This window comes from Bufo gargarizans, chromosome 1 (assembly GCF_014858855.1).
Source record: "Bufo gargarizans isolate SCDJY-AF-19 chromosome 1, ASM1485885v1, whole genome shotgun sequence".
Lineage (NCBI taxonomy): Eukaryota > Metazoa > Chordata > Amphibia > Anura > Bufonidae > Bufo > Bufo gargarizans.
This window is the reverse complement of record NC_058080.1, coordinates 151,224,368-151,250,769: the sequence shown is the minus strand read 5'-3', so window position 1 is coordinate 151,250,769 and position 26,402 is coordinate 151,224,368. Positions and strand designations below refer to the sequence as shown.

General features: G+C 44.3%; 1 protein-coding gene across 3 annotated transcripts in view; it reads right to left on the bottom strand.

The window, feature by feature from the left end:
* The window catches only part of SLC7A2 (solute carrier family 7 member 2), a 119,160-nt gene that overhangs the window by 34,199 nt on the left and 58,559 nt on the right, over nucleotides 1–26,402 (bottom strand). For all 3 annotated transcript variants that reach the window (XM_044299596.1, XM_044299590.1, XM_044299604.1), the window contains exons 2-6: nucleotides 11,607–11,997; nucleotides 6,405–6,560; nucleotides 3,904–4,069; nucleotides 2,551–2,687; nucleotides 601–823 (exon numbers count right to left, since the gene is read on the bottom strand). In XM_044299596.1, the coding sequence (XP_044155531.1) occupies nucleotides 601–823; nucleotides 2,551–2,687; nucleotides 3,904–4,069; nucleotides 6,405–6,560; nucleotides 11,607–11,982 (1,058 nt within the window). In that variant the 5' untranslated portion in view covers nucleotides 11,983–11,997. The remainder of the gene's footprint in view (nucleotides 1–600; nucleotides 824–2,550; nucleotides 2,688–3,903; nucleotides 4,070–6,404; nucleotides 6,561–11,606; nucleotides 11,998–26,402) is intronic.

Below are 26,402 nucleotides of genomic sequence, written 5' to 3'. Positions count from 1 at the left end.
AGGAGCTCCATGGGATGGCTCAGCTCCTTCTGTAACAGTCTGCATGTGCAGCTCCCAGAATCCTTTGCAAACTGAAGACAGCGGTGTATCTGTAAAGAATAAATCAAGGCAACTGGACTTACTGTAGATTTCTTGAAAACGTTTCATCTGTTTTTCCAACGAGCTTTCTCAATTCACTCAGAATTGAGAAAGATCGTTAGAAGAACGAGTGAAACGTTTTCAAGAAATCTACATTACGTCCAGTTGCCTTGATTTATTCTTTACAGATATACCATGACCTGGATAAATGAGAACCTTTCACAGACATAAGACAGCGGTGAATCAGTGATCAGGTATCACCTGAACCTCATTCTACATTCTACCTGAAATGAGGTCCCCAGACAATGATCTTGAGGACCACAACTGTAGGGAAGGGGGTCAATTGTGGATGTCTGTTGCGTGGATTTAGTGCAAAACCTATGTGGGTAACCAGTAAAATAGATGACATGAGCCATATGCTCACAAGACCAGAACTTGAGAATGTATTCTCCATATTAGAAGAAGCTTGTGCCTAACCCAGTAATGAAGGCAATTACTAGCACAAGTCCCTGTGGAGTTTACCTTGTTGACAGCGCACAGAGGGACCCAACAGCCACTACGTATTTAGCAGGACCCCAGCCAACATATTGAAAGGCGACCGGGAGAGGACTCTTCTCGTCTAACAGGTAGTAAGGCATCATCAATGTCAGGGCTGCTGACACACCAAAGTAGGCCATGAAGCACACCAGCAGAGAGGTCACAATCCCAATGGGTATTGCTTTTTGTGGATTTCGCACTTCTTCTCCTGCAAACAAGCGGGTCAAAGTACATGTGAGAAAGATGTCGTGATCACCGGCTCCATGTGAACCATACATGTGTTATCTTCATGGCTCAGTATACATAATATCAGAACAGGTATAAAGCTAACCTCCGGTTAGGAAACGCATCCATATACTGTATTTCATGTTAATGTGTTACATAAAACAAACTAATAAGGAGAGATTGTAGAGTAAAAGCTAACAACCATGGCCGCTACAAACCCTCTCTGATTTGTAGCAAATCATATAGGATAGAGGATTTCCTACTATACAGTATATTGATTACATATGCCATAAAGGTCTGACATCTCTGGTCCTAAGAACGGGGCGCCCGATCCTTTATTCCCACTTTAGGAGTATTGGAATGCATGGTCACGCTTATTTGTGGTGTATATGAGGGATGGAATCAGCTGTGGTGGGGACGCACTGAACAGTTTTTGTCTTTCTGCCTATAAGGGAGAGTGACAATAGCTGCTCACCTACCTGTCAGGCTGGGACCAGCGGACCAGGTTCTCAGCAGTCTGACCTCCAGCAATCAGACATAATGGTTTATTCAATATATATGACATACATGTTTATGGTGAGAAAAAATCCCTTTACATTTTGCCTAAATAGCCCAGGAGTAGCTATTATGTTTTAAATATTATGTGTCATACATAAGAATGTGCCAATGTTCACCAGTACGCCACTCTGCCATTTACCAATAAGCCACTGTGCCATTTACCAGTATGGCACTATGCCATTTAGTAATACAGGTGAAACTCGAAAAATTAGAATATCATGCAAAAGTCCAGTTATTTCAGTAGTGCAAATTAAAAAGGAATTACATTAATGCAGCTTAAAATTAGAGTTTTGTGAAAAAGTTTAATATTCTAGGCTCAAAGTGTCACACTCTAGTCAGCAAATTAATCCATACCCCCTGAGCAAAGGGTACCTCAAAATTGTGACTTTGGGGTTTCATGTTAGTTTCCCCTTTTAAGTTGCATTACTGAAATAAATTAACTTTGCACAATATTCAAATTTTTTGAGTTTCACCTGTATGCCACTATTTACCTAAATGCTACATTGCCAATTACTAATATGCCACTGTGTAATGATTTTCAAATATACCACTGTGCCATTTATAGCTAGTGTTGGCAAAATTGCCCAATAGCCATACAAGGGCAGATTTCTGACAGAGAAGTTTTCTCCACTAGGGAGTACAGCTGTGTGCGGTGTTTCAGCGGAGAAGCCTGCTATAGCCAAGTCTTTTCCCCCTCAAGCTAGTGGTGGGAACCAGGAACTACAGAGGACTGCGAGTCCGACCACTTCACATGGACTGTGCTTTTTTGTGTGTTTACATGCTGAAGTAAGCGAGTATTTGTTGAATCCGTTTTGGACAAAATTAAAAAGACTATTGTTTGAACTATATCTGAAGTCACCATTTGAGCTGATCGCCACCATATATATATATATATTGCGGCAATCAGCTCAAACGGTGACTTCAGATTATATATATATATAGCACAGGTGACTCTCTTCATAATGACCAAGTAGCATATTACGCTCTATGCATTATGGTAGCACAATAAGTGTTGATAAGTACATATCCATACACTACATAGCTGCCTCTAGTCCTCCTAACTAGAAGAACAGTATTCCAGCTAGCTTCATTCAATAGGGCTATCAAGTACTCTGCCGTCTATTTAAAGGTCGTATGCACACTAGTTTTTACCGGTTGTTGCAATGCAGTCAAATCCAACGAAGGCATAGAAGCAAGTAGCTGCGCCAGCCAGCATCCCAGTCATGCCATATGGCATGAAGCCTCCAGCTCCGTATTTACTCGTCACATTTTCATATGACACGTAGTTGCTGAGAGAAGACAGAATATTAAGTCACACTGTAATTGGAATATTTCTAATGTACAAAAAATGTATTCATTTATTGTTTACAAGATATAAATAACACAATTACACTAATTGTAATAATAATTGATACAAATATAAATAATATAATGTAGATTTATATCCCCAAGAACAAAGCTATGCTAGTGACTGAACCCCCAAAATGTATGTAACTCTTTAATGAAGATGTATTCAGAGGTTTGCACTTTAGAAACTTTTACAAAACCTAGAGATTCTCATTCTCAGATTTAAAAAAAAAGTGTATTAGTTAGGCTACTTTCACACTAGCGGCACGGACCTCCAGCAGGCTGTTCCGTCGGGTGAACAGCGTGCTGCATCCGTCCTGCCGCTAGTGACTGTGTGCCCCTGAACTGCCACTCCGTCCCCATTGACTATAATGAGGGCCGGGGCAGAATTCTGGCGAGGCACGGCAGCGCACGGAGAGAGAGTGCCGGAATAAATGTTGGACATGTCGAAGTTTTATTCCGGCAGCCTCTCGCCGTGCGCTGCCGTGCCTCCGCCGGAACTCCTTCCCCGCCCCCATTACAGTCAATGGGGACGGAACGACAGTCCAGGGGCACGCGGTCACTAGTGGCAGGACGGATCCGGCAGGCAGGTCCATGCCGCTAGTGTGAAAGTAGCCTTAGGTTGTTTTTTTAGAGCCATCTGCCTCCACTGCCAACCTCTTCATCTAAATGGCAGTATAGTAATTTTGTAATATATTTTTTTAAGTGAAAGTTGCACCATTCTCACTTTCTTGCAGGATGCAGTTTCCCTTAACCTGCCTTCGGACTCTGTAAATGTTCAGAAATCTCTTCAAGTGTAAAAGAGTGAATAAAAGACCGGGAGGAGGGAGATGCAGCTGCAGGTTCTGAGTGTTCCAGTAAGTGGGTGAGGTGCAGAGTGGGGTTGTGATTGGCTCGGACAAAACCGTACAGCTCTCTCATCGCCCCAGCATGGGCCGACCTGCTCAGTGAGCATGGGGAGACAACATTTTTCATTGCCCCGCATGTAATATGTGCATCTACACTGGAATGAAGGCGATGGAGATTGTTTAGGAACAATAGTCTAGTTATGAGAGGTGATAAGGTTGTCATTGTCATTATTTGATAGAAGACCAACAGTAGTTGTTGGCATCACTGTACCATGAATTAATGTATTCATTAATATACTGTAGATCTTACCCAGGTGGAGCTGAGATATTCTGAAGAAAGGACTCTGATATTTTCCAGTTTTGTACATCTCCTTTCACAAATCCAGCAACCATGACAAACAAGAGGACCAAAATATTGACTGCTGTGAACACCTTGTTCACCCAGGCGGATTCCTTCACTCCGAACGATAGCAACCCTATAACACGGTCAATGGACAGCAATGAGTAATTAGATGAACGGCACATCTAGACTGTGGCATTTAATGTAATTGGCAGATAGCTCAAGCATAAGGTGTTGCCATGTCCCTTTATTTCCCCATAAACTAACCTATCCCGCATGTTCGTGTCAATGGAGAAAGACAAGGACGTGTATATATATAACATGGAATCTGTAAGCTGAACAGTAATCTGGCTTTCTCAAGTATACTGGTATAGTCAATATAATCTTTCTGAACTGAGTATTTCAAACATAATCACGCTCCTCATTAGGAGAAGATTAAGGCATCAGTATTTCTGGACCATGTGAACTAACTTTCTACACTCATGTGCTACAATTTATCCATCATGCAAAGCAAATTATTATTGTAAATGGGTTATAAAACCTTCAGCTGGATTTTTTGAAAGAAAGATTACAAAAGCAAACAAATCTTGTGTCCACCTCTAAGGAATCCAGAGTGAACCTCTATTTTAACTGCTGCACATTTTGTTATTATTTAAGTTGAAACAAGCATTCAGTTGCCTGCAGTGCCTCCACAGGAAAAATGAGGTATTACAGGATGCCATTTGAAATCAATGTGCTGTACATGCGAGATCCACAGTCCTACCAGTAGACACAAATCCGGGCCTAATCACACAGGATAACAAGTTACTTCAGATTACTGAGGTAGAGACCTACCTCATCCTCCTCTCTGCTCTGCTTGTCAGGGATTATGATCCTGAATACAGCTTCAGTTGAATCTCTATAGCAGGGATGCTCAACTTGCGGCCCTCCAGAATGCCCTAATAGTTGTAGGCTGTCCAGGAATGCTGGAAGTTGTAGTTTTGCAACAGCTGGAGGGCCGCAGGTTGGGCATCCCTGCTCTACAGGAATGGAGTTAATAAAGTACAGAGAGGAGGGTGGGGGGGACTAATAAGCATCAGCGCTTCTATCCAGTCGGCTACATACATTACCATAGTCTGTCCTGTCCCTCGTCTCTTTACTTTAGCTGTCTCCTCATGAACTCCATCTTTTCATTTTATTTTATTAATTCCCAGAGAACCCCATTAACTCAGAGTTCTCTAAAATTTTATTTAATTCCAGAGAACCCCTTTAAGCAGAAAGGAATCTAACTGTATACACAAAGCATATATTCCATTTATATCACAGATATATCCACAGATAATCCAGAAAACTACGGTTTCAAGAAATTTAAAATGGTAATTTGTTCAGATCTAAGATTCAATCAGTTGTGAGATCAATCATTATCAGGATCAGGGCATGGGAAATAAAAGCAAAGAACTTTTCAACATAAAACATAAGTGACCTGGAAGTAAATTTTAAAATCTTTGGTGTGCATTGTTCAAAATAAACTTGTACTTTATGAACGAGACTGGTTACATTATTCTTGTAGGTATGTATCTAAGGTAGCTTAAAGGGGATATTCAATCCTATAAAATGCCCCCACCATATGCCGGGCCCCTCGCATTGAATATATTAACCTGGCTCCCCGCTCCCTGCACCGCTCCTGGTCCCCCGCGGGGGAGCAGCCAATGGCAGGCAGGGACAAGCCTCCCTGGCGTCACCGGCGATGCTAGGAAGGCTCGTCCCCGTCCCCGTCTGCCTCACGTCGTTAAGGCTCTCTCCATCAGGAGACAAAGTATTCCCCTCTCTACCCCTATAAAGGATATGATTGTGCCGTGGACTTTGCTTTTTTTTTTTTTTTGTTTTGCCAATGTTGATCTAAACTGTTTTCACCAAAACAGCAGAGGGTATAGTACAGTGGCCATGTCAGACCAGCTTGAAGGTGATTCTCCATGGTTAACAAACCTCTCATGACCTTTATGACATGTATGTTTAGTACATTGGTTTTAACATTGTCTCTGGACTAATCTCTGGCTTCATGAGACCCCTTTTTGTACTCACCAAAATGATGGGGGTAATTTATTAAAAGGGCACATTTTTTAATCAGTTTTTGCTTAAGTTAGCTTTGGTGTACGTTGCTCCAAATTTATCAACATGGCAAAAGAACACCTATTTTGCTACTTTTTGAAGCCAGAATTCATTTGAAGTCAGAATTTATAGACATAAATGGAAGCATACTTACCTGCTCCCTGCCAATCAGTTCATACTCCGTGGGTTATCTTTACTACGTTTGGGGATGTGTTACCACTGAGGCCAGTCGTTGGCTACAGCGGCACACATGACCTGGCCCATACCTGAAATTTACATGAGATGGCCAAAGTGTAATGAAACTGGAAATGAGCAGTGGGGAGCGGGTAAGTATGTTTTGCATAAAATGTCCTGGAATATCCCTTTTAAAGTCAGATTCTTACCTGATAAAAGTAATATAAGACAAACTGCAAAAAAGTCTGGATATTCAGCCAGACCTGGAGAATTCATCCTGAAATATGTTCTAAAAAAATGACCAATCTGTTTTCCTAGAAGCTCATCGAATGTGCCACTCCATGCCCGTGCCACACTGGAGGTACCTGCAAAGATAAAGCAATAAAGAGACGATTCAAGTAACCAGCTGTGTATCTGAGAACTATTATAACATCTTCTTGGACATTACCCTCAAAAACTGCTCTGTGATCATTGATCAGTGTAGTTACCTTCTCTATTACAGAACTGCTCTAAAGTGCATATGAGACTTTCATATGCACTACTCCACTGATAATAGGTTTAAAGGGGTTGTCTCATGACAGACAATGGGGGGCATATCGCTAGGATATGAGCCCATTGTCTTATACGTGCCTGTCCCACCACTGGGACCCGCACCTATATCGAGAACGGAGCCCCGAAAGTTAAAGAGGACGCAGCCGCCCCTCCATTCATTCTCTATGGGGCCACCGAAAATAGCCGAGTGTTATTTCCGTCAAGCCCATATAAGTGAATGGGAGCGGTGGCCGGTCATGCGCTGTGCCCATCCATTCACTCCATGGTCCAGGAAGCACCAATGTAAGACCATCCACTGTGAGTACAGCTACCCCCATCTTCTCCCCCCGCCCCTGTGGCTCAATGCAGATGCAGTTTTGAGGTCATTTTCTATTCCATAACTCACTGAATAATCTAATACATAGCAAATACCTACAGTACACATTTTGATACACCTACCATTGATATACATTCTAAAAACAACACCTTGATGTAAACCTTAGCTAAGAAATACCAGCCTGGAGTTTAGGTAATGGAAACAGGTTTGTCCTAGGCAGGGCCGGCGTCAGCACCCTGGCATACCCGGGCAAGTGCTGGGGCCCACTGTTCCTTAGTGGGCCCACTCGTTTGCGCTGTCTCTTTAAACATTTTTACCTACTTCACTGCTGCTGTGATGCTGCCATCTCACAGGATCTCCTCCAGGCCTGCAAGACAGATCGGAGGAGGACTGGAGGAAAGTGATCACAGCAGCGGCGGAGCGGAGGCAAGAGTAGACAGGTGTGTGTGAATCTGTGACCAGTAACATGAGGGGGCGGCCGCGCGCAGGGCTTATCACTTACTAATGCAATAAATGCATCATGCATGGTGTGGTGTTTTTGGGGAGGGATCCCGCCTCCACTAATAGGAGAATAATGAATTGCGCAGCAAACCTCTTTGTGGGGGAATTCCTTAGACCCCCCAGTATACCTGTGTCACGAGGGTATCGAGAACCACGCCTGACTCCGTTATACCCGGGGTCAGGAAGTCGCAGCGGTTGGCTGCACGCTCTATTTAAGATAGGGCTGTTTTCCTTATGGTAGCTTTCTGGGTTTGCTTTGCAAACCCTTTTGGCTCACTTAGGGATCCGTAGCTCCTTCTCCTCAGCTGTTCCTTGTCCAGCACTCCCAAACCTCCTTATATTCCTCTCTCACACTTCTCTGGTTGCCAGAGATAGAGCTTCCTGCCTGGACATCTATTCTGACCCACTGGAGCTGTGTTGCTGCGTTCTCGGATGGTTGTTTCAGAACGTTTCCCTCCGGATCCCTGTTGGACCTTTGTGGACTGCTGTGGTCGCCCACCTGGGTGTTTGTGTTTGTTTGTATTTGTCTGTCCTCTCCCTGGTGTTTCCCTCTTAGTGCAGTGGTGCGGACTAGCGATCCCACCGGCCGGTTCACTATCTAGGGCAATTTCAGGGAAAGCCAGGGTTTAGGCACGTGATCGCCGCACGGGTGAGGAACCCGTCTAGGGACGTCAGGGCAGTCAGGTGCCAGCCGCAAGGTGAGTTAGGGGTCACCACCTTTCCCTCTCCCTTGGGCAGGGCTTTCCCTGTTTTCCTCCCTGTGTGTGACGCCGGTCATTACAACCTGGTACCACATACTATAATGTAATGTATATAGATTAGGAAAAGAAATGCACAGCAAGCAGTAAAGCAAATATTCCTACTAAAATGACCGAGCCTTTAGGAATATTTGCTTTACTGCTTGCTGTGCATTTCTTTTCCTCATCCATATACATGTATGTACATAGTATGTGGTAGCCTGAGGTATACTGGGGGGGGGGGGTCTAAGGAATTCCCCCACAAAGATGTTTGTTGCTCATTATTCTCCTATTAGTGGAGGCTGGGGGCAGGTTCGGACTGGCCCACAGGGGTACAGGTGTATCCCCCGGTGGGCCTCTGAGCAAGGTGGGCCCCTAATCTCCCACCTCTTGCACAAGTGGCACATGACATAGTAGACTTATTGTACTACATACATATATTTAATGTACAGCACCTCAAATAGCCGATGTTCATATAAAAATTTGATAAATTATTAAAGAAAATCCACAATTTATTATTATAGACACGATCAGAGCTGAGATGACTTCTAGGTACAGAGGAAAGCTGCCAGTGTCCTCTTCTCCCCAGGACCTACCTTCTCAAAGTTGCTGAAAGGACCCCCATAGTCAATCATCTGGTAGCATCGCTGTTTGAGCAGGTGATACTTGAATGTATCTGTACTATGGCCCCCAAAATAAATTTTACTGGTGGGCCCTAGGAACCCCAGTCCGACACTGGCTGTGCAGATCCCTCCCCCCAAACACCACACCATGTAGCATTAATACGTGGTATTTGGTAGCACACACACACCATGCATTGCAAACTCCTGTGTGAGTCTGGTCTGGGGTCCTTATAATTTATATTTATCTGGTCTGGGGTCCGAATAATTTATCTATATTCTGTAGTTGCCCCCACCCTCTACAAAAAATTAATTCTGCCTGCAAACTACCTAAATAAATGGAAACACGAAATTAGACCCCTAAATTCAGACCCCGGATTAGACCCCTAAATTAGTTTAGGCCCCAGACAAGATCCTAAATAAAATCATAGCCCCAAACTAGACTCCTAAATTCAGAACTTAGACCAGAACCCCTAAATTAACTCTTACCCCAGTCTTCTAAATTTAGACCCCCAGACCATGTATAATACATGGTCTGGGGGTCTGAATTTAGAAGACTGGGGTAAGAGTTAATGCCACAAGGGGGCCCACTGAGGCTTTATTGCCCAGGGGCCCACATGAACCTGGAGCCGGCCCTGGTCCTAGGGATGTAATTCCGGCACTGGAGGTTGACGACAGTACTACACAGCTCCATCCATTGTGTAGTCGATGATGCTGGTAGGTGAAGCACTGCCCCTATTCACTTCAAGTGTAGAAGAGCTGCAGTAACCATCTTTGTCCACAACAAAATGAAAGGAGCTACAGTATGCAGTCTTGCAGCTGAATTCCAGCATCGGAGCTATCCTGACACAACTGATTGGCGGAAGTGCCTAGTGTTGGACCCCCAACAATTCATGATGAGGATAGACCATCAATATCCTGGAATAACCCTTTCAGAACATGTACTATTCAATAGCTTTAGCAAGAGAGTTATGGGCAGTGTTTATAAAAGCTCCACCATTTTTGGCCCTGGAAAGACTGAATTTGCCAAGATTGTCTTAGAAAATTTGGGACAAACCTAGCAAATGTACAACTTGAGGCAACTATTGTCCTGCTGTTATAAGCGGCTGAGATCCAGCTTGACTATTCTATCAGCTGAAGAAACACATGTACATAGCTTTAAAGGGTAACTTAAAGGGGTTCTGCAGTTTTTTTAAACTGATTATCTAGCCTCTGGATAGATCATCAGCATCTGATCTGCGGGGTCAGACACCCAGGACCCCTGCTGATCAGCTGTTCGAGAAGGCAGCGGCGCTGGCAGTAGCGCCGCGGCCTTCTCGCTGTTTACCGCAGGCCCAGTGACGTCTAAGGGGCTAAGCTCTGTTCACTTGAATGGAGCTTAGCTCTGCCCAGACCATTGATACTAGTCGTGACGTCATTGGGCCTGCGGTAAACAGCGAGAAGGCCGCGGCACTACTGCCAGCGCCGCTGCCTTCTCAAACAGCTGATCGGCAGGGGTCCCGGGTGTCGGATCCCCGCCAATCAGATTCTCATGATCTATCCAGAGGATAGATCATCAGTTTAAAAAAACTGCAGAACCCCTTTAACTTTTAAAAAACTTTTGATATGTCATAGCGGCATAGTTAAGCTTTTGATTGATGGAGTGCTAAGATCCCCACCAATCGCTAGAAGACAAGGAAGCTTTCACATACTGTGCTTTCTCTCCTCGCTGAAGGAGACAGATTCGAGAAAGGCCCATAGACTTTTTTATTGAGCTTGTCTACTGCAGAGAAGAGTTCTTCTCTTTCCTTGTTCTAGGGATTAGTGGGGGGCTCAGAACTCAACCTTTGCTATGTCGCTATGTCATATAATACGTTTTTTTTAAAGTTCAGTGAGCCTTTGGCCTCATGCACACAACCGTTGTGTGTATCCGTGTCCGTTGTTCCGTTTTCCGTGATTTTCTGCGGACCCATTGACTTTCGTGATCCGTGTTTCCTGTCCTATTTTTTTGACGGACAACAGTTCATGGACCCATTCAAGTCAATGGGTCAGTGAAAAAACACGGATGCACACAAGATTGTCATCCGTGTCCGTAGGCTACTTTTATACAGACGGATCCGAAGATCCGTCTGCATAAAAGCTTTTTCAGATCTAAGTTTTCACTTTGCGAAAACTCAGATCCGACAGTATATTCTAACACAGAGGCGTTCCCATGGTGATGGGGACGCTTCAAGTTAGAATATACTACGAACTGTGGACATGACTGCCCCCTGCTGCCTGGCAGCACCCGATCTCTTACAGGAGGCTGTGATCCGCACAATTAACCCCTCAGGTGCGGCACTACATTATACATCACTTTGAGCATTATGCATCTACTTTAGCGGGCCAAAACACTTACACATACTTATACGTTTTTCATTTTCTGAACTTTCTGCTGAAAGTGGCTATGGTGGAGAGAGGCCCCATTCCAAGTTTTGCTATGGGACTAAATGAATGCATGTTATGCCCTTGGGGCTATAGACTAGCTTTGGAAATGAAACCCAAGCACAGACAAAATTAGAACATTGTAAATATGAATGGGAAGAGTACAATGGTATAGGAATATGGACAATAAACACCCATGTGAACAAGGCTGTGGCACAACAGGGAGTTCTCCTTACAAAGTAGACCAATGGCAAAGCCTAGCTAGTATGACATGGGCCTTACCTATGACATAAGATAGAATAAGATTCCAGCCTGTAATAAATGCCCAGAGTTCTCCAACTGTGACATATGTATATAAGTAAGCTGATCCAGTTTTTGGCACCCGAGCTCCAAACTCTGCATAGCAGAGGCCTGCCATTACAGATGCCAGTGCTGCAATAAGGAAGGAAATGACAATGCTTGGTCCAGAGTTTGACTTTGCCACTTCTCCAGCAAGAACATAGACTCCAGCTCCAAGAGTGCTTCCAACTCCCAGAGCGATGAGGTCCACAGTTGACAGACAGCGGCATAGCTTAGAATCTTCAAGACTGTCTAATGTTACGATCTTCCTTCTGAGTAAACATCGGACAACTGATAAAGCTGGTCCACAAGGAACCATGATGGCTTCTTCTTTCTAAACAAGGAAAAAAAAAGGAAAAACTTGTATCATTATTGCATCATGGGCCCAAAAGCTCACGTGAGGTGAATGTAGCACTCCCTAGAATGTATTCTCCCTAGCACATACTATCCATTATATGATACTACATCCTCTGATTGCTGCTGAAGTGGTAGCACTGTATAGGACTGTTGTCTAGGCCGCTGTATAGAAATGTCATTTTGCCAGGGTATGGATCGGTCATTTGAGCACCCTACAGTATAAGGCCTCTTTCACACGAACGTGTGCGCTCCGTTGCCGTATTGCGGACCGCATATGCGGATCCGCAATACACGGGCACCGTTCCGTGGCCATTCTGCATCACGGATGCGGACCCATTAACTTGAATGAGTCTGCAAACCAGGAGATGCGGAATGGTGCGGAACGGAAGCACGGAACGGAACCCTACTGAAGCACTATGGAGTGCTTCCGTGGGGTTTTGTCCCGTACTTCCGTTCCGCAAAAAGATAGAACATGTCCTATCTTTTTGCGGAACAGGCGGATCACGAACCCATTAAAGTGAATGGGTCCGCGATCCGCTGCGGCTGCCCCGCGGTTGGTGTTCGTGTGCAAGAGGCCTAATTAGGCATTTGTATAGGGTAGTTATATATAGGGTATGAATATAGTATATTTATATGTGTAAAGGTTATATACACCATATTGGGGGTTGAGACTTAACAAAGTGTACTATGCAGGGCTCCATGTGGTCATGTTGTGTGCGGTCAGCACTGGCATCACTATAACTCTGCATGGGAAGCTGGCATTAGGTCTAGAAATTAGTAAATAAGAGTTAATGCCACTGTCTAGATTTCTCAATGCCTTAGGCCTTTTTACTCTGTCATAGAGCAATGTAAGGAGGTGCTTCACAGAATGCCCCAGGTAACACAATGTTAAAATTGTCTGAGCAACCTTAGCCTGCTATCGATAAAAAAAAAATGAGGAGTGGACCTGTCATGTATGCACCATCCCAGTATGTGATGCGGCCGCGACCACGAGTGTTCCATCTATCTCCACTCACTCCATTTTGCATTTGCACACACTTTGCCCTTAGGATGAAAATGGAGCATAAATCACAACCCAAACAGAATCCCTGCGCACCAAATACACACTGTGCCACAAGATGCCACCCCATTAGCATGCAATTACTCACAGCCACACACTGCTCTTAGGCATCAAACAGGTAAAACATATTTGAAAGGCTATGGATTCTTAGTGCATACAAGGAATAAACATTAACATTTGGGCTTTAATACAAATAAGCATATGCAAATGCATATAAAATGCAAAAAGGGAAAAAGTAAAATAGCATACAAAAAAATAAACCAATTATGAAATAAAAGGGAGAAAATAACGGAAGTGTCTCATCTTCCACTTTCTATTGTCCAAGAGACAAACCCTTTCAGCTCTGGCCTCATGGTTCAGCACACAAGATTTTTTGCCTTTCTCCAGAAATTAAGCATTTTTTGGGCAGTGACATACAGACATGTAACCTTCTCATTGCCAAGCACTTATTCTCAGTGGGGCTCCCAGAGGCTGGACCTGGACCCTACACGCCTTTATAACCTGTCTAAAGAACAAGTCAAAAATAGGGATGAGCGAACCTGTGTTTCAAGTTCGGAGTACAAGGTTCGGGTTATCTAAGAATTCAGTTATGGTTTCCACTACCACGGAACATAACTTATGGTCCGTGGTAGCGGAAACCATAACTGCATTCTTAGATAACCCGAACCTTGTACGCTGAACTTGAAAACACAACAGCACTCAACTAGTCATAAAAGGTAAGCATGCTTTGTCACTCAATGGGCAACCCCTTCAAGGGGATTACCCAAATGTTCTAATACTGTAAGCTTTTTAAGGAACTGCCTCCTAAATAGGTTTCCTACAACAGATGCTTATGGCATATGGACTGAATATAAATGTATATGCTGAACGGTTCTGACCTCAAAAAGTAACATAAGCTCATGGACTGGGGGGTCCAGGGCTTCTCACATTGATGTTTCCTTAGCTTCCATTTACTATAACAATGTCTAACTGCATATTTCCCATTTTATATGCATGTGCAAACAGAGGCATAACTAGAGTTTTATGGGCCCCGGTGCAGACTTTGGATCGGGGACCACCCCTTCATTTTTAGAAAGAGGCAGCAGATTTTGTTTACACTAAGGGCTTTTTCACACTGAGCGGATGCCGTGCGGGTAATCTGCTCCGTGACAGAGTGCCAAGCCCCGCTCCGGACATCAGAGACACGGAGCATTAACATGGGTGATAATGCTCCAGTGCCTCTCTGTGACCTTTTTACTACAAAATCACAATAAGATAAAGTTGTCTCGTGTGATTTTGTAGTAAAAAGATCACAGAGAGGCACAGGAGCATTATCAATCATGTTACTGCTCCGTGTCTCTGCTATCCGGAACAGGGCTTGGCTCTCTTTCACGCAGCTGATTACCTGCACAGGATCCGCTTGTGTTAAAGAGCCCTAAGCCCAATGCATGACTATACTCACCCAGTCCTAATAAAATCTGGTCCTATCCTCATCCAGGGCGTCGCTGGCGTCGGCGTGATGTCCGCTGGATCCAGAACAAGGTCCCTGTGGTGATAGAGAAGAAAAGAATAATCACATAGGAAGGGATGGTGAGTGCCCCTGTGATATCACCAGCAGGGGGCACTGTGCTGGCCTGTAGGACTGAGCCATGCCAATGTATAGCAGAGTAATCTAGGACATTTCCCCTAAATGCTACTACACAGTACTAATGCCCACATTGTGGCCCCTCACAGTACTTATGCCCATCTTGTGGCCCCTCACAGTAATTAAGCCCACCTTGTGGTCCCTTCATAATAGTTATGTCCTCCTTGTGGCCCCTCACAGCAGTTATGCCCACCTTTGTTCCTGTCACAGTAGTTATGCCTACTTTTGTGTACCCTCACTGTAGTTATGCCAGATATGTGCCCCCTCACAGTAGCTATGCCCAGATATGTGCCCCCTCACAGTCATTATGCCCAGATATGTGCCCCCTCACAGTAGTTATAGCCAGATATGTGCCCCTTACAGTAGTTGTGGTAGATTATGTGCCCCTCACAGAAGTTATGCCAGATATGTGTCCTTCACAGTAGTTATGCCAGATATGTGCCCCTCACAGTAGTTATGCCCAGATATGTGCCCCTCACAGTAGTTATGCCAGATATGTGCCCCTCACAGTGGTTATGCCAGATAAGTGCCCCCTCACAGTGGTTATGCCAGATATGTGCCCCCTCACAGTAGTTATGCCTAGATATGTGTCCCCTCAAAGCAGTTATGCCAGATATATGCCCCTCACAGTAGTTATGCCCAGATATGTGCCCCTCACAGTAGTTATGCCAGATATGTGCCCCCTCACAATAGTTATACCCAGATTCATATGTGCCCCTCACAGTGGTTATACTCTTTTGTGCCCCCTCACTCTAGTTGTTGCCCCCTTTTTGTAGCTTTATGGAAAAAAAAAACACATACTTACCCTCTTCCCCGATGACGAGCTCCCACACCCTACATCGCGCTGCTGGCTGTGCTGGAGGAGCGGAGAGGTCTCCCTGCTTCACTCTGGAAACAAACAGCCCGGCAGTGACAAGAACTGCCGGGCCGGGTGAGTGCGCCCCCCCCCATGCGCCCCCTTATGTTTGAAGAGCGCTCTGACGGGGCCCAGCATTCTCACTGTACTTTAGGCCGGGTCCCGTCAGAGCGCTCCCATTACACGTGAGTGCAGCGGGCCCCCTCCCTCCGCCATGCCCGGTCGCACCCTCTGCGACCGCAATCGTTACGGCCCTGTGCGTACATGTTTATATGACGCTGTCCAGCATTTCTCTGATACAGCATGAATAAATGTGTCATTTGGCACTGCTCTGACTGATATATACCTATAAGGGTTGCCATACTCTTGCTTTTTTCTGTGCCAAAAACCTTGGACTGCAGATTGATAAAAGTAAACATTATCAGAGAAGCACAAATTATCTACTTTTATTATGTGAGCTACAAGCATTGGCAGCCTAATCCCCCTGCTATTCTAGTCTATTCAGTTCTCTTGAAGACCATTTGTGTCAGTGCCCCAGCCTGTACCTTTTTTTTTATTAAATACTAATTATGTTCCCTTTCTATAGCTGTTTTTGCACATGAGTGAAACACTGTTGAAACTAAAGCCTTATTACACTGACAGATTTTCTGCCAGATGATCACTAACAAGCGTTCATAGTAATACTGCTGCCATTTACTTGATGAAAGAGCAAATGCTCGTTCATCGGGCAGTCATGATGTTTCAGCATGCTGAAAGCTCACGATTAGCGATTTTCTGTCTAATCACGATCTGCTGCCGAAAAATACCTGGTCGATCAGCTGTATGAAGAGATGACTTACGCAGTGCGCACGTGCCATCACCCTTCTCCTGGTCTTTGCAGGAAGAGAGATGGGGGACAGCATGTGCACACTCATACAGCTGATCGATGGGGGTGTCGGGTGTCGGGCCCCTGCCAATCTGATATTTATGACCTATTCTGAAAAGATGAAAGCAGAATGGAAGTCAAGTCTTATAATTCGAGATACATCAAACTGCACTGCAATATGTTTAGTATAGGGGCCACATAAAAGGTTAGTTCTTCTGATTTGTTTGCTAAAAATGACCTTCTTGGGAGAACCAGTTTTGCATAGAGTTTTCATCCCCTCCCCACGCACACTCATACACTTATTTTTTAGGCTGCAGGCTAATTTTAGCCAGCAACCTACCAGACATTCTTTTTCCAGGATGACACCTGATGACTGTTAGCAATTCCTTCCAGCCAACAAGAGGTGGAAAGTTGGCCTCAAATTCAAGTGGCTTTGTACATTGAAGGCTAAGGGAAGCACTGACTTGGCTGTCTCTGTAACTCCCATAGACTCCAGAGGGCCATGTCTATTCATGGCCAGCTCCCCTACATGTGCCTCTGATAGGGGATCAGGTATGGTCTGGTCTGGTCCCAAAGGTGTGATGAGAGCCCCCACCATTAAAGTCTTTGCTCAAATGCCTTAATCCGGCCCTTTGTATGGTCAACATTAGTCATTTTATGTTAACAATTGAAAATACCTATTGTTATGACAGGGCCTTTGGTATAAACTAATTGATACCAATCTACGCATTTCAGGAAAAATATGGAAAACATTAAAGCATACCTGGTTTCAAAAAAAGTTTGCATAATTGCTGTGCTTCTTTGTACAATCATAACTGTGAATGGGCTTATAATTGGGCTTCCCTGACTTATTTTTTCCAGCCATATTTTTTCCTGTTTCAGCTGCACAGCTAGATGCATTTCACTCAGAAGCAAATGTTGTATCCCTTCTATGGAATTCTGTCAGCACTGTACTGCTGTGACATCCTTTCCATTACTTCCCACTATGTTTTTTTTTCAGCTCTGGAGCTTACAGAACAGATGAGGAGGAATACATCACAAAGACACATAGGAGGCTCCGGTGATGTTCAGAAGCAGTGCAGAAGCAGATGTTTTATCAGGTTCAAGAACTCAGCTAGCTCTGACATGCCCCTACTTTCTCTCAACCATCTTCTACTCTGCTATCAGGGATGGTAATGGACTGCATCTTAGGTGGAAGTGAGACCCCTAGTGGTCATGACTTTACATCTAGTTTTCAGGTGGATGCAGGCATATTGTAAATGAATTGATTTAGAAGTTTGCTAGTTACACCATTCTCTAGTAAAATAAATTAAATTGTGTGAAAGTACAGCGACTCTTTAAAACATAACAGAAAGTTAAAGCTATCTATAAACTACAATACAATGTGTAAAAGATTAGTAGTTCCATCGTAAGATGCAGCAGGACAATGAAACCTCTGGATCAACCTTTCAGGAAAATAGGCTGAACGGGAAGAGCGTCTGACTTTACTCTAACTTACAAACTACAATATCAGGTGAATTAGACGAAAATTCTGCACATTTGTGCCGCAGCATTTACCTATATAAATAACCATTTACAATTTGCTACTTCAGCAAGCAACGAACTGTGCACAGTTTGCAAACAAATGCAATTTCTAAGTGTTACAAAGGCTCTTTTATGAAATGTGTTTGCTCATCCACTTCTGGGGCGGAGGGAAAGAGCGACAGGTGATTGGCTATTTCCTGACCTGGTGTAACAGCTAGGGCTACAAGATCTATAAATCATGCCTGTGTAATGCGAATCAAGAAATATCCGGATCATAGGTGCTGGTTCTGCTCTTCTGGAATAGAAGAACATTTTCCTGCAAAATCATCTCAATCAGAGGCATACACATAAGTCATTGTGCCCATAAGGAAACTTAGTAAAGGCTGATCAGTATAATTTCTAACAAATGGACTCATTTTGTTTAATTTAGTGTAAGAATCTATGTATATAAAGAAGGACGTACTGTATATATGGTGTGTATGTATCTATGTTCCGCGATCACTCAAAAACACAACCATTGATTTCAACTAATCTTGGTATACACATCCCTTGCTACCTGGAAAGAAATCTTGTGGGTGTCTCAGCTCTCTAGGATGTACCGTTCCTGAGATATTCCCAAAAAATAACCTGCATTAGCCAATACAAGCCTGCAAGTCTTTCTCTTCGTATCCCAACTGCCATACACATGGTCACATGTCCCTTATCAGCCAATAGAAGCTTGCAGGCCCTTAGTCTCCACATACACACAGTTTTACTCCAGGTTTTCATAACAACCCAGCCATTTTTCTTCACTGCTGTAGGTCAGCTTTAGGCTACAATAAGTCACACAACTACACTGCTACATGTCGCGTGACATTGATGTCGCACCAATGTCGCGTGACAATTTTTATAACGATAGTATAGGTATAGGTATAAATTATCGGCTATCGGCCTGAAAGTTCACAAATTATCGGTATCGGTCCTAAAAAATCAATATCGGTCGATCCCTACTGTGGAGGTCACTCTTAAAGGGGCGGTCACTGTGGAGGTCACTGTTAAAGAGGCGTTTACTGTGGATGTTACTGTTAAGGCGGCAGGCCGCTGTGGAGGTCACTGTCAAAGGGGTGGACACTGTGGAGGTCACTGTTAAAGAGGCGTTCACTGTGGATGTTACTGTTAAGGGGGCAGGCCACTGTGGAGGTCAATGTTAAAGGGCTTCTGTCACCCCCCAAAAGTCATATTTTTTTAGGCTAAAATCCTTATACTGCGATTTTTCAATATATAGGGCTCTTACCCTTTTCTGTTGGCTAGTTTCTTTAAAAACGGCACTTTTATAATATGTAAATTACCTCTCTACCAGCAAGTAGGGCGGTTACTTGCTGGTAGCTGCCGCATCCTCCCTTAAAAAAAACACCCCCTCCTGCTGCTGATTGACAGGCGCTCTGAGAGAAGGACGCTCGCTTCCTCAGCACTTCCACAGTGCGCCTGCGGTGATGAAAGAGAAGACATCATCGGCGCAGGCGCACTGAGGAAGTGCTGAGGAAGCGAGCGTCCTTCTCTCAGAGCGCCTGGACCGAATAAGGTGCAGGCGCGGGATTTGAATTGCAGACAGGGCCAGCCGGAGGAGGAGAGCGCTCCCTGGCCCTATCAATCAGCAGGAGGAGGGGGCGTTCTTTTTTAAAGGAGGATGCAGCAGCTACCAGCAAGTAGACGCCCTACTTGCTGGTAGAGAGGTAATTTACGTATTATAAAAGTGCCGTTTTTAAAGAAACTAGCCAACAGAAAAGGGTAAGAGCCCTATATATTGAAAAATCGCAGTATAAGGATTTTAATTAGCCTAAAAAAAAATTACTTTTGGGGGGGGGGGGGGTGACAGAAGCCCTTTAAGGGGGCAGGGGCCACTATTAAAGGGGCAACTGCTGTGGAGGTCACTGTTAAGGCAGCGGGGTACTGTAGATGTCACTGTTAAGGGGGCGGGCCCCTGAGGAGGTCACTGTCAAGGGAGTGGGGTGCTGTGAAACTCACTGTCAGTGGGGCGGGCTGCTGTGAAGGTCAAAGCTAAGGGGATGAGCTGCTGTGGAGGTCCCATTTTAAAGTGGCGGGGCACTGTGGGGGGGTCAATGTTAAGGGGTGGGAGACTGTGGAGTTCAGTGATAAAGGGGCTGGGTGCTGTAGAGGTCACTGTTATGGGGGATACTGTCGATATCTTTTAACAAAACACACAAACATTGAATGAAATAGATGAAATATACCTGTGTGAAGCCGGATCATTCTGCTAGTCTTTTAATATAAAAAAATCATACTTGAAACAACTGACATAAGTATGTTGAGAATTCCATGTCATACAGCTCTTCTCCCCCCCCTGACACTGTATAATACTGTCTGCCTACACTTACCACTAGAGGGAGCTCAGAGCATAGGAATTTATACAGTTACCACTGGACTCAGTGGAAGCTGTCAAAGCCTCTAGTAGTGCCATTGTCTTATGTCAGAAAGGAGAAGGCGGCATTAAGTGCTCACATCCCTCTTCTCTACGTGCCCACCGCAGTGGCGTGGTATGCCTCCATGGTAAGTATGTACGCCACTGATCCCAATATGGGATCCAGGCACAGCTCTGTATACTCTGTAGTGGCCATGACTGGTTTCTGCAGCTATCTCCCCACTTGCTTACAGTATATGTCACTGAGCTGTAGCAACCAGACAAGACCACTACACAGTATAATTCATTGTACCTGGTTCCAATGTGCTGAGTGCTCAGCCGGTGCCAGGAGATGAACCCACATCAATTTGATACCGATGACCTCACCTAAGCATAGTTTATCTTTAATTGCTTATATGGAGTCCTTTAGACACCTAAATATGTGAGTTCCGCGGCCTTCTCAAAGCTTTTCCTAGGCCAGTCACGACACATTCATCGGTCACATGGCCTAGGAGCAGCACAGCCCCATAGAAGAGAATGGGGCTGAGCGCGATACCAAGCACAGCCACCATACTATGTACAACGCTGTGCTCATAGGAGCACTGGTGCCGTCTCAAACAGCTGATCAGCAGGGGTCCAGGTGTCAGACCCCCACCAATCACATACTGATAACCCGTCCTGTGGATAGGCCATCAGTTATGAAATCTTGGAAAACCCTTTTAAGTGCCCATAGCAACCAATTAGATTCCACCTTTCATTTTTCCGAGCTTCTTTAGAAAATGAAAGGTGGAATCTGATTGGTTGCTATGGGCAACTAAGGCAGTTTTACTTTACATCAGTTTTGATAAATCTGCCCCATAACATTTCAGACCCACAGTTTTTCTAAGCAGAGTTCTAAAACAATGGGGCTGTGGCATCACTGAGAGTGTAGCTTCAGAGGTAGTGCAGCACTGGCGTCCAGGCCCCTGTGCATGAGGAGTCCCAAATCACAAATAAGATGGCATCAGTATTACAAACAGCACATGGAAGGCAGGTACCTACCACAACCCTTCTCGCATTGCTGATTCACTCAGCATAGGGTTATAGGACAGGTTTCCCCTCACACTGGACCGCCAGCCTTCCAAATTGTTGGACTGGGTGTAGCTACATACACTGTATGGGAGTGGGAGTTAGCAGTCACACTTTGTTTCCACTAATTTAACTCTTCAAAGACCTCTGTCTCAAAGGGGTTGTCCAATCTAAAAAAAAATCTAAATCCTGGGACAAAACTAACAAGTTTTTGCTGACCCCCACCCCTTGTACAGGATAAGGGCAGCATGACCTTCTGGCAACTTGTCCCTCACTTGTTTGCTAATGTTGCTGCAGTTGAGGAAAGAAGAGCTTTGTACACACATCCCACAGGTAATTAGGGCCAGCCCGAGCCCTCAGTGGTATGTATGCCCTTCAGGCCTATGTGTTACGTGTTTTAACCTACATGTCTCTCCTATGCATATATCTATTTATACAATAGCTAATTTACAGTTATGCTTTCCATTAGGCAACCATGATGTTTCCCAATATAAAAGTTCAGAGGAAAAAAGGTTCCTATATACAACGAGGAGGAGGAATGTCAAAGCCACAGGGAATGGTGTCAGGAACTATACTAGAAACCAATATATATTTTATTTGTTACTAAAATTCTTATTTTTATCTTTGTACAGGATTCCGCTCATGCTATGTATAAAAAAACGTTATTGATATGATAGCCAAGTATTAAAGGACAGTATATTTCTTATGATATAAATGTAGTACAATAACAATATTCTGGATCTAAAGACCTCCTATGTTGTGAGTAGGAATTATGGATAATATATGCATTTCCCGCACATGAAAAGGATAACACCCACCATTCACACGCATAGGTCTTTGTGCTATTCATCCAAATACAGTTTAGTTAATAGGTAACAGCACAGACACATCTGTATCCATTCTCATCGCACATACTACATATGTAGAGTCTGTGGCATTTCTGATCTTTTGGATGTTAAACAAATGTTAGGAACATTATTCAGCGAGAAACCATCTATAACTTTATAAAACAATATATTTATATTATGTAACAGTTTGGTCCAGGGAGGCTTCTGAGCTCAACAGGTTTATGGTAGACCTAACTTTCCCATATATGTAAACCTGTCATAGATACAGCCGGTAGGCCTAAAGCAGGCATGGCCAACCTGCGGCTCTCCAGCTGTTGTAAAACTACAACTCCCACCATGCCCTGCTGTAGGCTGCTAGCTGTGGGCAGTCTGGGCATGCTGGGAGTTGTAGTTTTGCAACAGCTGGAGAGCCTCAGGTTGGCCATCCCAGGCCTAATGCGACATCTATAGAGCACCAGGGAAGTATACAGAACAGAGATGACACCACAGCAAAGTTCTCAGAGCTTCTCCATGTCACAACAGCCTGCCAGTCCCATCTAGATTGTTATTCACCCAATATCACCCACACTTGGCTCAGCTAAATGGCATGGTATTTCTACAAAGCAATGGAATAGCGTTGGTGTTGCTTATCTCTTGGCAAGGTGGCTTCCTGTTGGATCCTTGCCGTCACTGATGATGTAGATACAGCTTGGCCAGTGAATATACCTCTACCAGTAAGGGAGGACTTTAAAGATTTGGTAGAACAAGATATGAAAATTCTACATACAAAAAATAAAAGAACATCTTATAACCTGAAGTATACGGAACAACAAGCGCTAAAACAATTTAGTAATAACTATTAGATTACAATCAGACCCTCCGGCAAGGAGGGGGTTGATTGTAGCATTAGATAGTCATGTTATAAACAGGAAATTGTTGTCAGGCTCTAATGCAGTGATGGTGAACATTTTAGAGACCGAGTGCCCAAACTGCAACCCAAAACCCACTTATTTATCGCAAAGTGCCAGCACAGCAATTTAACCTGAATACTACAGTCCAGTATAGTACATCTTCCATGTACTTTATCATATAGCTATAATAGCCTGCCTACATTCAGTGCGCTGCCTGTGCTGTTCATAGTGCGCCCTACACTGATGAATGGCAGGAAAAGTCTAAGGCATATTTGTACACCATAGACTTTTTCCAGGGTGTGAGTGCCCACAGAGAGGGCTCTAAGTGCCGCCTCTGGCACCCGTGCCATACAGTAGGTTCGCCACCACTGCTCTAATGTATACAGAAAACTGAAAGGTGGATCTTCCAGATTCCTTTAGAAGATCTGTGGGAGACATTTTAGAGGAGGGTGAAGCTTTTTTGGATAATCCAAAAACTATCACACCTATGTTTCATGTTTTGGCCAAAGCCCAAAATGTTTTTCCTTTGCCAAGAAGACTCATTATTTCAAGTATAGGGTCATTGACTGCACACTTATGCCAGTGGATGAATAGACAATTCCAACCATTGGTACAGAGGATGCCAGGATTCCTCAATGATTCTAAAGAGATGCTTAAAGGGGTTGTCCGGGTTCAGAGCTGAACCCGGGCATACCCATAATTTCACCCAGGCAGCCCTCCTGATGTTAGCATCTGAGCATATCATGGGCTCTTTTATTTACAATAACACACTGCCGGGCAGAGGCAGTGTGTTCGGTGACGTCACTGGCTCTAATGGACGGGCTTTAGCGCTGCCCTAGACGTTTTACAGGCTAGGGCAGAGCTACAGCCCGCCCCCCATCAGTGCTGGTGACGTCGCCGGGCTCACTGCTGGGCGGAAGCCTCCGCCTGGCAGCCCCATGGAGAGCCCGGTTCATCACCGGAACTCAAAAAAATGCCTTTGTCCTATGCGATTTAGCGCAGGCCAAAGGAGAGCATCGGAGCATGAACTGCTCCGATGCTCAAGTCAGGGGGGCTGCCTAGGTGAAAATGGGAATATGTCTGAACCCGGACAAACCCCTTTAAAATCATGTATAAAATGAATTGGGGCACAGAATATACATGGGTGACATGTGACTTGCATACCTTCGATCCTCCATGATAGGATCATTGTGGTGTTAGCCGAACATTTTAGTTGCCAGATTTTTGACCATTCCTCTAGTTTTCCTAAATCCTTTTCCATTTGGTGTTTCCCTCCAGGAACATCAACCCTGTTACAAATCTTTGTGTTATCAGCAAAAAGACACACCTTACCAGAAAACTATTAATTTTTCCAAAGCCTAAAAATCTCATCCCAAGAAATAAAGATTGCCAAGACAAATAAAGGAAGTCCTTACATGTAAAAATCAGGAACAGATGCTGTAAATTGTACATCACTTTCTATGATGAGGACAGGAGACTCCTCAGAGTCCTGTATAGCACACAGTGGTCCTGAAAAACAAAATGGAATTGCCCTCACCTGACATTAAAAGGATGAGCACAGACAGAGGCCAGTAGGGCATCTTATAGGATACATTTATCCACATTTCTTGGGTTGCAAAGCATCAGGTTCCCGTTAAGTGCCTCACATACCATCTTTTTTGAGAAAATGCTTAGTGCCATGTATTCTATGCAGTAGTGATATGTTTATGTGTATCTCAGTTACGGCACCAGAATAAACTCAATATAACTGCATATTATATGTTGCTGTCCCAACAGTCCAGCTCTCTCCAGCACAAGGAGGATGTCCTTACTGTGCCCTCCAGCACATTACATTGCCCTGTTACCTTTACACCATGCACACATGACCAGGCATATACCCTAAGCCGGGAAAGAGAGCGCTCTGTTCTCTGCCATTCCTGACAGTGTTGCTGAAGCGATGTGGGTGACTCCAGGACAAGTGCAAAATAGGAAATCTGCCAATATGAAACCTATTTCAGCGCCTGGACATCTCTCAGGAGACAGAAACATTTTAGATACTCAGCACAATATTTGATTTTTGTCCAATGAGTTTGGTTTAAAAAAGTTGTAAAATATGTGACTTTATACACTGATATAAGCACTGTGTATGATCCAAGAACATATACTGCAAAGACACGGTCGAGTATTATTACCATCTCCTACTTTTGACGTCAGCAGCACATAGTTCATGTAAGAAGCCACCTCATTAGCTGGCTTAGCCAATTTGGGTATGAATCCATCCTTGCAGATCACGCACACCCGTAACATGCTGATTGTCTTCTCTGGGGCAGAGGGAATCTTCCAGCAAGACAGTGTGACATGTGACACGGCTAGAAATGTCTGACATTGGTTAGTAGAACAAGATCGAGACTTGCAACTAAATGCGTTAAGCAATTGCTTTTCAATGGCTTTTGTTTCAAGATAACGCGATGAGTTAAGAAATTTGAGTTAATAGTGTGTGTGTTACCCCTGCTACATCTGTATTACCCTGACCTCTTAACTCCCCAGACATTAACCTAATTGAGCATCTGTAGAACCACCTTGATCGACATGTTCGCTGAATGGATCCTCCCCGACACAACCTTCAGCAGCTGTGGGAAGTCAGAGTGACTCCAGATATCTGTGACAACCTACCAGGACTCCCAGCCCGACTAAGCTGCTGCACACGGTGATTACTCAGGATATCAGGTCATAATAATGTGACTTGACTGTGTATATTTAATACTAAGTCTCTGATCTGTATCAACTTTATAGGGTAATAAATATATATATGATTAGGAGGAATATTCCCAGCTCATTGGGAAATTGGAGTTTCCACGATAGATGCCACCAGATGTCTGCACACCCACATAGACACCATGCTGCCAGTCTGAACAAGCCCTTAAATATCCAGTCTGGATACCTCTGGTGACAAGGCAAGTTGCTAGTCAGCCTCCCAAACTCCTGTCAAACACAGTGTACTCAGGGATTATTTGTTTGCAGTAAATAATTTACTCCAGAATGGCCAGAGTTTTTCTTTGGCATCCCCTCTATTCAGCTGTCTGAAGAGGGGGTGCAAAAACACGCTATGACATTTTATATTATACCAAGCAAAGCGAACATGGTAATTTACACACCCTGCCTGGTCCCAGGGACGTAGCTAAAGGTTCATGGGCCCTGGTGCAAGAGTGTAGCTTGGGCCCCTCTTCCCTCAGTGCTTTGTGGCCAGGAGCAGGGAAGCATGTAGCCTTC